Source organism: Pichia membranifaciens, assembly GCF_001661235.1.
Source record: "Pichia membranifaciens NRRL Y-2026 unplaced genomic scaffold PICMEscaffold_1, whole genome shotgun sequence".
Classification (NCBI taxonomy): domain Eukaryota; kingdom Fungi; phylum Ascomycota; class Pichiomycetes; order Pichiales; family Pichiaceae; genus Pichia; species Pichia membranifaciens.
This window is the reverse complement of record NW_017566982.1, coordinates 1893205-1906687: the sequence shown is the minus strand read 5'-3', so window position 1 is coordinate 1906687 and position 13483 is coordinate 1893205. Positions and strand designations below refer to the sequence as shown.

Sequence of the window (13483 nt, the reverse complement as noted above, 5' to 3'; positions counted from 1 at the left end):
TTTTTCACGACACCTCCCGGCAGAAAGATATATATACAAATATTCGGCCTCATCCATGTCTGGATGCGGGGGAAGCAGCGGTAACCAAGCAGATTCCCATGACATGGGCAACACTGTCAACAATGCCGCCAATGATAGTAGTGAGAACAACCGTACCAGTGCTGCCGGCCTCAACAGGATGAACAGCAACACTCCGTTGTACGCTCCAAATCACACCCCCTCCTTCGTCTACGATATGGTGCCGACGCCGCAGGCACCGCAGGCACCGTTGTACCACGTCTACTCGATGGATGCTGGAAACGGGCCGTACCCGGCTGTTAACATGCGTCCCATGGCCCAGCCGATGCACGCGAACCCTGTTCCCAACCCTACCATTATTAATATTCCTTATCAGCACGATCTGGACAAGGCCCCGCAGCCAATATCGAGTATTTCCTCCACAAGTTCACTGAATGTGGCCCAGCCGCAAAACTATCTGAATGGTAACATTATGTCCTCATACCCGCAACCCCATAAAATACCTTCGATGAATCAGCAGATGCCTCAGAACCCACAGCACAGTAATATACTTCAGCATCAAAACGTGTCAGTCGAGAGCAATATCTCGCCTCATCCTCTGGGACAACAGATCACTTTCGGTAATTATCCGCAAGAAGCTGAGTATTATGTGACAGATATCAGGCAATTTCAGCAGCAGCAACAGCAGCAGCAACAGAGTCAACTCCCCCAACGACACCAGGGTCAACAAACAAATGTTATGCAGCAGTCCTACCCGGTACAGATAGACCCCTTGGCGCAAGTACCACAAATAGATTATTACCGTAGCCCCAGTGTCAACATCAACATAGTCCAAAAGAACTCTGTGGGAAAACCTTTTTCCATGATTGATGCAGGCACTAATCGTGGCGTCAAACTGGATTACTCAAAAGTAGACCGCTTGGCTTATGAGATATCACAAAACATGGTTGTTCCTCCTTTTAGCACCTTGAAGCCGAGCAAGTCTTCGATGAAAACACAAAAACCAAAAAGGTCAAAACGGAGATCCAAATTCACTCAGGAGCAGGATCTGATGATCATAAACATGAAAAAGGAAAATAAAACGTGGGTCAAGATAGCAGAATGCGCTAAAGTCGATAGTTACCTTGCAGCCCGTAACAGGTACCAGGTTCTTATTGGACAGCAGGGAGGCGGCACCGGTGAATGTGGTCCCGAAGACGTTCTCGTACTGAAAAATATTGTTGACGACGGGGAAGTTGAGAAGATGAAATATCTTAGTAAAGAATTCCGCAAGTGCACAGGTAAACAGTGTTCCTACAAGCAGGTCAGAGAGTTGATAAGGTACCTGTTCTGGAAAAACACTGGAAAGTTTGACGTCGGCGCCAGCTATCTACAGGAGTTGGAAAGGCTCCAAAAGCAGCGGCACGAAGAACTCGGCGGAGAAGGACGAGAAGAAGATGGCCTGCGTAGCAGTAGCGACGAAAGCAGCCTCGGAAAGGAGGTGAGTTTCAATAACAGCGAAAGAAATATCATCGAGACGAACACGAGTCCGGAGAGAAAGAGCCCCGAAAATTAGGGAAAAGCGGACAGCAATTTAAAGATAACGGCATAAGTAAAAATTGGATTGAGGTTCGCCATGATGACCACCTCAATAATATAGGTGTATAGTATACGACAAAAGCGCCACTGGAAAAGATCCTTTGCTCCAGCAATTAGAATGGACATGATATAGACTTGTAGAGCTGTAAACTGTAATTGGGTGCCGGCGGAATCAACAAATTCCTCCCAGACCGTCTTCCCCAGGTTTTTTGTCCAAACGGCTTTTCCAATGGGTGGTCCCAATGCGGTAAAAGAAAAATATTGGAGCCCCAGATAATTTGCCTGGGGCATCTGCTGACGAACGTGAGCTATGCTTGGCTCTGTGTGAAACACCAGGCAACAGGTGCCAGGTCCGAGACAGGTAACAAATGGGGAAGAGCTCCCAAACAAATTAGTTGTTTGGAGGCTGAATCGGGTAGGTCAACTGATAGACGACGTGTTCAGCCTAATCTCCTTTCCCGCCAGCGTTTTCCCTTATCCTTGTCCATTCATTTCCTCCGACTGCTTCGTCGTGACCCCGAGTACAAGAGAACGTGGAAGGTAAGAGGCAAAGCCGCCAAGAAATCAAATCGCAATGTCTAGATTTGCATATGTCACCTTATTGTTGAACGCAGACTATCTACCCGGTGCGCTTGCCCTAGCAGAGTCCATTGCCCAAACAGGCTCCAAGATTCCCTTCATACTACTATTATCAAAACTCAATGTATCAGTCCAAGTATACGATGCTCTACAGCAAAGTGGGTATTTTGAGCGTATAATCAATGTGGATGAGTATTTGCTAGAAACCAGAAACGCCTTCGAGTTGGGCAATCTTTTGAAAAGGTCGGATTTGTCCTTCACCTTGACGAAGCTCAACGTTTGGAGGCTAACTGATTATGATAGAGTGTTGTACTTAGACTCGGATATGCTAGTGACAGAAGACATCGAGCACTTGTTCTCCACTTGGGATAAGTTGGGTGTCAACGATATTATTGCATCTTCTGACTCGGGGTGGCCCGATATCTTCAACTCTGGTTTGTTTGTGATCAGACCAAATACAGAGGTATTCAACAAATTGTTGGATTTCTATCGCCATAATGACTCGTTTGATGGTGCCGACCAGGGTATCCTCAACGAGTACTTCAACCTGCAAGGTCATGTGACTATGGGAAATTGGTTACGTCTACCGTTCACTTATAATTGTACTTTGAACTCCAATTACGAATATTTGCCGGCGATGATAAGATTCAAAGATTCAATAAAGGTTTTCCATTTCATAGGATTGAACAAGCCTTGGAGAAATCACAATTTATGTTACGATACCAGATACGCCAAGATTTTCAATGGCAAGAATGACAATTTGTTCCAATTGTGGTGGAATATTTTTAACAATGTCAGTGTTTGCAGTTACACTCCTCTTGATATATTGCAGCTCTCGGGGAATTTACAGCCACGTAGATATGAGCAAATTCCATTGCCACCAGTTGAGGCAGCGAGTGAGGGTGAAGATAAGATCATCCACAAACACGACGAAATTGTCAATCCGTTCCTCTCTCCAGTTAAAAAATTAACAGATGAGCCTAAAGAGCAGCCTAAAGAGATGAAGTTCCCCACATTCTATTATAAAAAGCCTGTTGCAGATAAAATAGTCGATGAAAGTGTGAAAGGTGAGGCGTGGAGGATGGAAGAGGGGAAGATTGACTGGCCTCAAGTTTCTTCAACCAATGACAACATTATTGTTGATGTGTTGAATCCCGTGGATGAGTATATAAGAAAAAATCCGATTTTCCCATGGGAAACACGTGGAGGTTCTGGCACAATCTCGAGGACTTTCGACAATGCGTTAAAGTACGAGCCGCCGGCATATTCCATCTCCATAATGAACGATTCCGAAGACGATTCTTACAATGATGACGACGACAACGGCGACAACAACAACCATGATGATACTGACAGACGAGGCAGCGAAGAGGACAGGCAGAGCAACCATCTGGTTGGTTTTCAGGATGGTGCTCGCTTTCAGAGATACCTGCAAAGAGTTGAGTCTCTTGGTTCTAGTCCCCGCAAAGTCAATGCTGCAGAAGAAATTGCAGACTTGACAAATGAAATACAGAAAGGGATGGAATTGGAAGACAATTTTGATAAGGTTTTAGGTGAGGCTGAAGGAGAGCTATTGGTAGACGACAGGAAGGATGACCTTTCTGATGTTAATGCATTGAATCTGTCAACGGAGGACGCCAAGATTGAGGGACAACTTGAAAACTCCGATAAGGAAATGGTGGGACGCTAACAATTACTTTTTTAACTTTATGCAAACTTCGCTTTATAACCGGTTTTCAAGATAGCTTCAACTACGCTCGAAATTGCGAGATTATGGTGTTTGGGTGCAATTACTCACTCTGATCTATATATCGAACTAGAAAAGAAGAAAAAAAAGTAACTAAAAGTGCCACCGACTAACCTAACCTGATATTTGTAATCACTAGCAAACAATTTGAGAAAAAGCAAGTAGTCATAGAGGGGGAAAAAACAATCTACGTATAAAGAATCTATGAAAAGTCAAACTCCATCTGATCAGTGATTCTGTTGAACTTGCGGCATCTGTGAATTTCTGGCAGAGGCGTTTTCTCTCAAGAATGTCAATTGTCTGGTTCTGAAAGATTCGTAGTGGACCAGACTCGTGGTTTCGATCAAGTCGAACAAATGGGTTCTGGTCAAGAAATCTCTCAAGTAGACAAACTCGCATTGGGTAACGTCCTCGACGTTGATCATGCCCCACTTGGTTCTTCTGCCTCTAATGGTTTCACCATTCGGGGTGGTGATTATGTTTTCAGAACCAATAACTGCAAAGGGTAGCAGGGATCTGATGTCGTTGTTGAACTGGACCTCTTCCTCGGTCAGCTCGTCCTCGTAGTCGTTTTCGTACGGATACATTTTCAAGTTGTAGAACTTGAACTGTTCCTGTAGGAGTCTCTTGAATCTAGTCCTTTCATCCAATGTGAGGGTGTCGGCCTTGGCGATGATTGGGACCACGTTGGCGACCTCGGTCAATCTCTTCAACACCTGGATGTCCAACGCCTTCAAGCCATAGCCGTTAGGCTGGATGAAGTACAAGACACAATGGACTCTGGAGTCTTTTATGAACATCTCCCTCGATGCGTTCAATTCTCTTCTCAAGTACTGGTTTTGCTGGTCTTTGATGTACTTCAAAACGGCCTCCCACGACTTATCATTGTTCAGCTGGTCGCCAAACCCGGGGGTGTCAATGATGTTCAAGTTCAATCTCACGTTGTTCTCCAATAGCGAGTGCGTGGTCACCTTGATCTCGGTCGTCTTGTCGATGGGTTCGTTGATTGTGTCTCTACCGTTAGAGTCAACCATGTGCGAGCTGAAAAGGGTGTTGATCAACGTCGATTTCCCCAACCCAGAGTACCCGACCATCATGATGTTGAACGTGAATCCTCTCTTCACAAGCCTGTTCTCTATCTGCGTTGTGATGGTGTCAAAACCGACATAGTTGTTGGGGTGGGAGACAGGTGCCTCGTTCACCGTTCCAACTACTCCTGCTGGTGCAGCTTCTCCGTGTGTTTGTGACATCTTTGCTGCTGGTAAATGTGTCGTCTAATATGTGCAGTCCGGAAAGTGTATGCAAAGCAAGATCAGAAAAAACTCAGCTTTTCTTCTGTCCTCGTGGCCTCGTGTCACCCTGTCTCTCTCTCTGTCCTGTACCTCACGGGATCAAAAACAAGGGTCAAACGTAAACAGGCACGCATAGACCCCAGCCGGGGCCACGCGTCGGGCACCGGGGGCGCGGCCCGGGTCCGCGGCTGATGTGCCGGTGCAGAGCTGAGAGCGCCGAGTCGAATGGAAAAGGAAGGAGATGAAAGAAAGCACCATGAGGGAGGAGCAGCAGTAGAGTATCCAAGGGGGTCGGGAAACGACGAAGAGCAGCAGAAACCAAGCAGCAAAGAAAGAGAAGATGACATTTGTGCTGAAGGTCGCCGGCGTGTTTGGCTTGGGAGAATCGCTTCTCCCTAAGCTCGGGATTCCGTCTATAAGAATCGGCGTCTCTGTGCCCAACATTCTCCAGCCATCACTGGCGGAGCAGGAGCACCAGCACCACGGCACGAGTCTTGAAGAACGTCTGTGTGAACACAGCGAGAACGTGCGTGCATCCGAACACGGAGTGGAGATCGACGCAGGCATCCTCAAGGCTGCGCCAAAGAAGAAGGTGTCGCACATGAAGAGAAGACAGAGACTTTACGGGCCGGGCGAGAAGCACATCAAGCTCAAGGACAACTTGAACAGATGTCCTGCGTGCGGACACTACAAGAGATCGCATTTCCTATGCATGAACTGCGTGGGCCAGATAAGAAAGTACTGGAAGGAAAGAGACGCCCCAGCGCCAAGAGCACAGGAGGAGTTTGTGAACCCGCTGGATGAACAGGTGCTCTATCCGGGAAAGACCGAGAGGGAGCACGAGAAGAAGTTGAAGTCGAAGGACTGGCTTCTCAAGAGGCCTAAGACTCTCCCAGTCGAGTGATCGACAGAAGGAGGCCCCGTCCAGAGCCGCCCTCCACCGTGTATGTTCCTGTCCCTATCGCATTACTCCCTCTTTTATATACAGCCACCAAACATGTAAATACCATCCCTATATACTGCAGGAACGTTCTGCATCTTTGAGAATGAAGCTCCGTAGCCGTCACTCGATTTCCAGCTAAAATTTTCCAGGCTGTGCACTATCTGTCTCGATGGAGATAGATATCGAGGTTAAAAAATTTCAATCGGCCCACACCAATAGGTGGATGTTTTCCCTGTCTTGATGGCAGTTCAGTCTTCTTTCTCTCATCACCCAGAAGAAGGAGAATTGAAAAAGTCGACACGATTGATAGTGCTAAGGAGCCATGCCCACAAAGCTACACGATGCTGCAGCCCCTTCTCCGTTCTTTGGCGAGCCGTGCTTGAAGAAAAATAAAAGAATGTCAGAGTCGATTCTGGCACCTTCAAGACGCATCACCACTCTGCACCAGCACGTTCCTAAACACCCGCTCGGAGTCAAGCCATTGGGAAACCAGATTTTTGCAAGTTCTGGAGATTTGACGAAGATTAGAGATTCGGCTGGGAAGCTTTTTAATGCCCTCCCAGATGATATAGTTTTGTCGGTCTTCTCGCTTTTAAGCAAGGACGACTTGGCAAATGCATCTCGGGTCTCGAAGTTTTGGTACGCATATGCTACTTTCGACGAACTTTGGAGGAAGATGTACACCTCAGTGAGCTCAGAGACACGTCAGGAGTTGGGTATAGAGTTTCTTCAATGGAAAAGTACGTGGCGGTCCTCGATACTGAACTCAAAAGAAAAAAAACCATTGGTGGATTGTGGCGGGTTGGTCTACTCTGACACTCTTTTCACGCCATATTCAAACTCATGCATAGATTATAAGGAAATTTTTCGAGATCTTATTAGAGAACAAGAAAACCTGAGGGATATAGATGGTTATTGGGATGCCAACATGTTAGATAGTCCAAATAAGTTCCCTTATCGTGGAAGAATTGCACGTATAGAAGAAAGCACCTTCACATATGAAAACTTCGTCAACAACCACTGGACTGATCACCCTTTCATACTAGGCTCAAAACAAAATGATAGTAACAAGAGATGGCCGGAATGGACGACAAAATACCTACTAGAGCGATTTCCTGATGTCAAATTCAGACAGGAGTCGGTCCTCTGGGAGTTAGCCCTATATGAGTCTTATGCCCTGCAGAATCAAGATGAATCCCCACTTTACTTGTTTGATTGTCGGTCTGATGCCATGAAGGCGCTGTTGCCCACCGGATACTACGAGGATCCGCCTATTTTCGCAAAATACGACTTATTCAAAGTGTTTGAAGAATGTCGTCCTGACCATTCGTGGTTGATAGCTGGTCCAGCTAGGTCTGGATCCACGTTTCATAAAGATCCAAACTCAACAGATGCATGGAATGTTGTTCTAGAGGGTTCGAAGTTATGGATAATGTTGCCACCGGAAATGAAACCTCCAGGAGTTTTTGTTTCTGATGACGAAAGTGAGGTGATGTCTCCTGAAGGATTGGCCGAATGGGTGAAAAGTGGGTTTTGGAACGATAGTATACAGTTGAGTGATGAAGCAAATTTAGATACCAGTGACAAGTACGGGTCCGGAGGATTTCGAACGTGCGTGGTTGGAATCACCTTCAAGAATGAATGCATGTACGTTCCATCAGGGTGGTGGCACTCAGTCATAAATCTCGAGGATTCGGTGGCGTTCACAGCTAACTTTGTTCCACCGTGTAAGATTGGACAGGTACTGGATTTTATGAAAAATAAGCCTGCCCAGGTAAGTGGATTCAGGCATGATTTGTTTCAAAAGAAACTAAGAAGTTTCATGGAAGCACAGGAGATTGATGATAGTGAAAACAAGACGACTTTGGAAAAATACCTTTCTATGGAAGAACTGAGAAACATAGATGAGGATGTTGGAGAACTGAAAGGTACCGGTTGCATGCCTGTCTACGAAGCGTTTGTCGAGCTTTTGCTTGCCAAGGGCATGGACGATATTGTTGCCAAAGGGTTGAGGGATTTGAAGACAGCGGACAGCAAGCAGGAAAGGTCCCGGGTGTGGAAGAGCTTGACCAAGGATGCCAAGTCTGACGAGAAGGGGGGGTTTAGCTTTGGTTTTGACTTTGACGATGAGTAGCGGGGATGATACGGTAGAATGCGGAAGTACATTTAGTTTATAGAGCATGTATTTATACAGGTAAAATTTTTCCCCTCTATTGTTTCAAATTTCTGAATCACGGGAAACTAAGAAAGAGCTTACAGTTTCGTAAACACCCAAGAAGATTGCACCGCCGGCGCTTATCCACATGGTTCTCGGGCCTATGCCACTGAAAAACACAGAGTAGCCTTCCTCCCTGACAAGGTTTTTCGCCAAAGTCACCACGCTGATTCTCTCCTTGCTCAACATCAGCCGGGTCTTCAAGACGTCCAACGGAGTGGTCATTGCAGCAGCAAACCCACCGGCAATGGAGCCGCAAAGAGCACCTTTCAGTGGCGAGACCTTCTCGACCTTCTCGTACGACGCCCAAAGCTGCTTCATGTGCTCGTATAGCGGGAATTGAATGATAGTGAAGGGGATCTCACGCATGATGGTCGTCGACCATCCACGGTAGAGGCCTTTCCACACACCTTCGCCCGATTTGTTGGAAAGAATGTATTTGAAGGACTCGAGCGACGTCTTGAACTGCAACGATTGTGTCCGCTGCTTGATGACTTCGGCCGGCACACGCACCATGCATGCTGCCACCTCACCCATCGACGCAGCGAGCATGTGGGACAGATGCGTCGTCGTTGATACCGATAACGAGGGGAACAGTGTCGGCAACGTTGACTTGAACTGTCTCTTGAACGTGTCGTACGTCATGAAGAACAAGGATGCGGACGGCGCAGAAGCCACGACAGCGCTTCCTAGCCCTTTGTACAGCCCCCGGAACCCTCCGTTGTGGAAAAACCCACCTTTTGCCTGCAGCCGTGTTTTCAGCGTGTCGATGGGGAAGAACGCCAAGTCGGTGGCCGTACCTGCAGCCCCGCCACTGATCAAGGAGACGACGAAGGCATTGGTAGTGTCCATGATGTAGTGAGTGGTCGCTGGGTGGGTGAATGGGGTCGCTGGGGGTGGTCGCTGCGGATGACCACTTCAGGGAAAACTGCCATCCGGTATGCCTATCCTGTGATGGCCGGAATCATATTCATGTCGAAAACGGTTTCCTCTATCCGTCATGACTCCCTCCGGTGCACACCGCGACTCCTTCTGCTGTCGTGTCACGACTGCTATTTCTGTTGCACACCGGTATCGCCGGTACCGCCGGCGGCCTTCGTTTCTATCTCCGGGACGGGGAACTGCCCGGATGCGGAAAAGTGTGGCCGAAGCCGGGCCGTCTGTGACTAAAAAATACTGGGAAAAACGGGAGGGCGAACAATCCGGGAGGCAGAGAGGGAGAGCCTGGGGAGTGTGGGAGGATCGGTGAGTCGTGCTGGAGCTGGAGCTCGGGTTCGACCTGGAGCAGGGGTAGCTGCAATTGGGGAAGAGGGTCTGGGAAAGGATGTATAGGAATTTGAAGAGTAGATTAACTGCAGCACAGTGGCAGAGTTGTTTGCATCAGCCCCCAATCGCTCCTCACTGAAAATAAGATTGCAAAAGAGCAGGTCAGCAACGATACCGATTACAAATTGAAAAGTTTCGTTTCTTTTTCCCTAATCACCGACTTTATATTGACAAGACTGTTTGTAGGCAAATCCGACAAAAGCTTCAACAGACACCAGATCTTTTTATTCAGTTATCACACTAAGGTGGCATAGCATACAACATATTCCCCAGATTCATATATTAAGCACATATTCACAATGCAGGCATTAGCTCAGTTCAGACAACGACTGAACGTTGTAAGGTTTTTGAAGCAGAGCCCACGTTATCTTTCCACAGCAGTGAACGACGTGGTAGCTCCTCCAGCCGGTTCCGCTGTCTCGTTGAAAAACTCAAAGAGGGACAGCACCCAGTACGGGTCCCGTCCTATCTACTTGGACATGCAGGCCACCACGCCTGTAGACCCAAGAGTGCTCGACAAGATGTTGGAGTTCTACACCGGGTTCTATGGTAACCCGCACTCGGCAACGCATGCGTACGGTTGGGAGACCGAGACCGAGGTCGAGAAGGCCAGGTCGTACGTCGCCGAGGTGATTGGCGCAGACCCAAAGGAAATCATCTTCACGTCGGGTGCCACCGAATCAAATAATGCGGCCTTGAAGGGTGTCGCCAGATTTTACTCGAAAACCAAAAAGCACATCATCACGACCCAGACAGAACACAAGTGTGTGCTTGATACTTGCAGGCATTTGCAGGACGAAGGTTTCGACATCACGTATTTGAAAGTCGGCCAAGACGGGTTGATCGACTTGGAGGAACTCGAAAAGTCGATCCGCAAAGACACTGCTATTGTCTCCATCATGGGCGTCAACAACGAGATCGGTGTCATTCAGCCATTGGAAGATATCGGGCGTATTTGCCGCAAACACAAGGTGTTTTTCCACTCCGACTGTGCACAAGCTTTTGGTAAGATTCCAATTGACGTCAATAAGATGAACATCGACTTGATGTCCATATCATCCCACAAGGTGTATGGTCCAATGGGTATCGGTGCACTTTTTGTCCGTAGAAGACCAAGAGTCAGATTGGATCCTATCATCAATGGTGGTGGACAAGAGCGTGGTCTTAGATCGGGTACTTTAGCTCCACCTTTGGTCGCCGGTTTCGGTGAAGCTTCTCGTTTGATGGTCAAAGAGTTTGAAAACGATCATGCACACATCACCAAATTGTCCAACAAGTTGATCAAGAACTTGCTGGCCCTTGAGCACACCCAATTGAACGGCTCGCCAATTCACAGATATTGCGGATGCGTGAATGTGTCATTTGCTTATGTTGAAGGTGAATCATTATTGATGGCATTAAAGGATATTGCATTGAGTAGTGGGTCGGCTTGTACGTCTGCATCTTTGGAACCCTCTTATGTTTTGCATGCCTTAGGTGCCGATGACGCATTGGCTCATTCCAGTATAAGATTCGGTATCGGTAGGTTCACCACTGAAGACGAGATTGATTACGTCTCGCAAGCAATGAAGGAAAGAGTTGGATTCTTAAGAGAAATGAGTCCGTTGTGGGAGATGGTCAAGGACGGTATAGACTTGAACAGCATTGAGTGGGCTGGTCATTAGTTTTGGAAGTTGCCGTACGGGGCAAAGAGAATCACGATAATGATTATTATGACGACGATGATGATGATGATTAAAGGATGAAATGATGAAAGAGAAGCATTCGAGAATATATATTGTGTATGAACGTCTGTATTTTTTCCTTGTTACAGATGGGTGTATCTCTGGTTGTTTATTTTTTATTTGATTGTTAAAACGAAACTACGATGTTTATCTATATTGTGGTTACTGAAATAGTGGTCAAAAGTATATTGAGTTAGCTGGGTGTAAATAAAAAAAATTAAAGATCGAAAGTGGATGAAGGATAAAAGACAAAACTTCAATAGATAAGAAACGACAAGTAGAACTGTAAATGGTATTTTCAATAAATAAACATTTAAATAAAATTTGAACGATAATAAATGGTCGGGCTCGCCATGAAAGGGTGCTTTCGAAAGAGTCGCCGTTAACGAATTGAATATGATGAAAAAGAATAAAATGAGAAAGAAAAGGAAAAAAAGTACAATATTGAAAGAAAGAGAACGCAAATGAGAAAAAAAAAGTAAAACAGAAAAACAAGTAAAGGAATGTAAAGATGCATGAAGAAATTATGAGAAGGAATGTAATGCAGCTTCATAATACTCATATGTGAGAACAAAAATGCAAATGATATGAGTTAAGATGTTAAAGAATGGCCAACAGCCAAACAATGCAAAGAATGACATGTAGTTAGGTATCAACAGTATTAGTAGTATTAAAATTATGGTAAGAATGGTTATTGTCGTTCAGTTATTATTATCAAATGAAACTCTTTCATTTTTTAACGTTATTCATCCTTTTGAGGATTTTTCATAGTAGTCAACATGATTTTCAGTGTTGTCGTTGTTATCATTCAATTTTGTTCAATCTGGATTGATGACTCTCAATCCTCTTTTATTCGAGTTATCACTTTCACTGCCTGCACTGCCTGCAGCGGCATCTGGTAAACTACTCTGACTAAACCGACGATTCCCATATCCTATGCTGAGTTCGTCGGCATTGTACATGTAAGCCGGAGTTCTACCAAAGCCACCAAGACCGGCAATGGCGGCATTTTTATCGCCGTTGTGTATCGACATACTGTCGTCATCTCTCACCGATTTCTCGTCATCGTTATATTTGTCATTCCGGACTCGTCCTGGTAAGCAAAATAAGCTGACGCCGCAGAACCATAGGAGTAGAAGACCCAATAGTGCAGTACCGCAAACAACGCCAACCACTATACCTGCAATTGCACCATGGCTAACGCCTCCTGAGGTACTTTTATTTTCGCTACTGAGATTTGAGTTCGTTGCCGATGGTGCAATGGTGGCTGTCATGACGGCAGTTGCGGTTTTGGTCTGCACAGAAACGGCTGTTACGCTGTGGACTATAGTGACTAGCATTTCACTCGAATTTTCGATTGAGGTGGAAACGTAGACGGAAGACATCGTTGATTCAGTAGTCATCAATGAGACTGGTTCGGTAGTTGAAGAGGATGATGAGGAGGAGGTTGTTAGGGGTGCTGTTGATGATGTCGATGACGGAGTTATGGAGAACGACGACGACGACGACGACGACGACGACGAAGTGGATGTGGATGTGGGAGTTGTTGAAGTCGATGACGTGGAAGAAGATGACGATGACGATGAGCTAGATGATGATGAGCTTGAGCTTGAGCTTGAACTTGGGCTTGAGCTCGAGGATGAGGACGAGGAGGTTGTGGATGACGATGTTGAAGTTGAAGATGATGATGACGATGATGTTGAAGATGATGATTCAGAGCTTGGAGTCATTGTATTATCGACGTAGACCAAGTAGTAGTTTTGTCCACCACAATTCTCTTGTGGATAACCGGAACATGGTGTCGAGCAGTGGCTGGAGTCTACCTCTTGGCTTTGATCAAGGCTTTCACCGCAGTAGCACTCATTACCGTTGGTGACAGCAATGACATAGTTGCCGGTGCATTGGCCCTCGCAGTACCCCGAGGACTGCCATTCGTACGAACCTTTTTCTGTTAGGCCCGAGATTGCAGAGCCTTGGAAACATCCTATTTTTTCGTAGCATGAGGATCTATTTATAGAACTCAGCAGGACAAGGAGAAACGGAAGCAGCATGAGCATGGTG

The 13483-nt window shown here is 46.3% G+C and overlaps 8 protein-coding genes across 8 annotated transcripts; 5 read left to right on the top strand and 3 right to left on the bottom strand.

Moving 5' to 3' along the window:
- Positions 1 to 55: 55 nt before the first annotated feature.
- On the top strand, positions 56 to 1573 carry PICMEDRAFT_70776 (hypothetical protein; the record flags this gene model as incomplete). Its single annotated transcript, XM_019163735.1, has 1 exon — positions 56 to 1573. One exon carries the CDS (start codon positions 56 to 58, stop codon positions 1571 to 1573), a length of 1518 nt encoding a protein of 505 aa, XP_019020329.1.
- Positions 1574 to 2170: 597 nt separating this feature from the next.
- PICMEDRAFT_57291 (hypothetical protein) lies at positions 2171 to 3865 on the top strand (the record flags this gene model as incomplete). Its single annotated transcript, XM_019163228.1, has 1 exon — positions 2171 to 3865. The coding sequence occupies one exon, from the start codon at positions 2171 to 2173 to the stop codon at positions 3863 to 3865; it is 1695 nt and encodes a 564-aa protein (XP_019020328.1).
- A 284-nt stretch (positions 3866 to 4149) lies between these two features.
- Positions 4150 to 5172, bottom strand: PICMEDRAFT_70774 (hypothetical protein; the record flags this gene model as incomplete). Its single annotated transcript, XM_019163734.1, has 1 exon — positions 4150 to 5172. One exon carries the CDS (start codon positions 5170 to 5172, stop codon positions 4150 to 4152), a length of 1023 nt encoding a protein of 340 aa, XP_019020327.1.
- Positions 5173 to 5507: 335 nt separating this feature from the next.
- PICMEDRAFT_14682 (hypothetical protein) lies at positions 5508 to 6313 on the top strand. The gene has a single exon (XM_019160484.1). It carries the CDS (start codon positions 5555 to 5557, stop codon positions 6116 to 6118), a length of 564 nt encoding a protein of 187 aa, XP_019020326.1. The 5' UTR covers positions 5508 to 5554; the 3' UTR covers positions 6119 to 6313.
- Positions 6314 to 6554: 241 nt separating this feature from the next.
- Positions 6555 to 8291, top strand: PICMEDRAFT_29742 (hypothetical protein; the record flags this gene model as incomplete). The annotated part of the gene is made up of 3 exons (XM_019162606.1): positions 6555 to 7068; positions 7141 to 7701; positions 7759 to 8291. 3 exons carry the CDS (start codon positions 6555 to 6557, stop codon positions 8289 to 8291), a joined length of 1608 nt encoding a protein of 535 aa, XP_019020325.1.
- Positions 8292 to 8375: 84 nt separating this feature from the next.
- On the bottom strand, positions 8376 to 9224 carry PICMEDRAFT_70771 (hypothetical protein; the record flags this gene model as incomplete). Its single annotated transcript, XM_019163733.1, has 1 exon — positions 8376 to 9224. One exon carries the CDS (start codon positions 9222 to 9224, stop codon positions 8376 to 8378), a length of 849 nt encoding a protein of 282 aa, XP_019020324.1.
- Positions 9225 to 9997: 773 nt separating this feature from the next.
- On the top strand, positions 9998 to 11362 carry PICMEDRAFT_70770 (hypothetical protein; the record flags this gene model as incomplete). Its single annotated transcript, XM_019163732.1, has 1 exon — positions 9998 to 11362. The coding sequence occupies one exon, from the start codon at positions 9998 to 10000 to the stop codon at positions 11360 to 11362; it is 1365 nt and encodes a 454-aa protein (XP_019020323.1).
- An 878-nt stretch (positions 11363 to 12240) lies between these two features.
- PICMEDRAFT_57283 (hypothetical protein) lies at positions 12241 to 13479 on the bottom strand (the record flags this gene model as incomplete). Its single annotated transcript, XM_019163227.1, has 1 exon — positions 12241 to 13479. One exon carries the CDS (start codon positions 13477 to 13479, stop codon positions 12241 to 12243), a length of 1239 nt encoding a protein of 412 aa, XP_019020322.1.
- Positions 13480 to 13483: the final 4 nt, after the last annotated feature.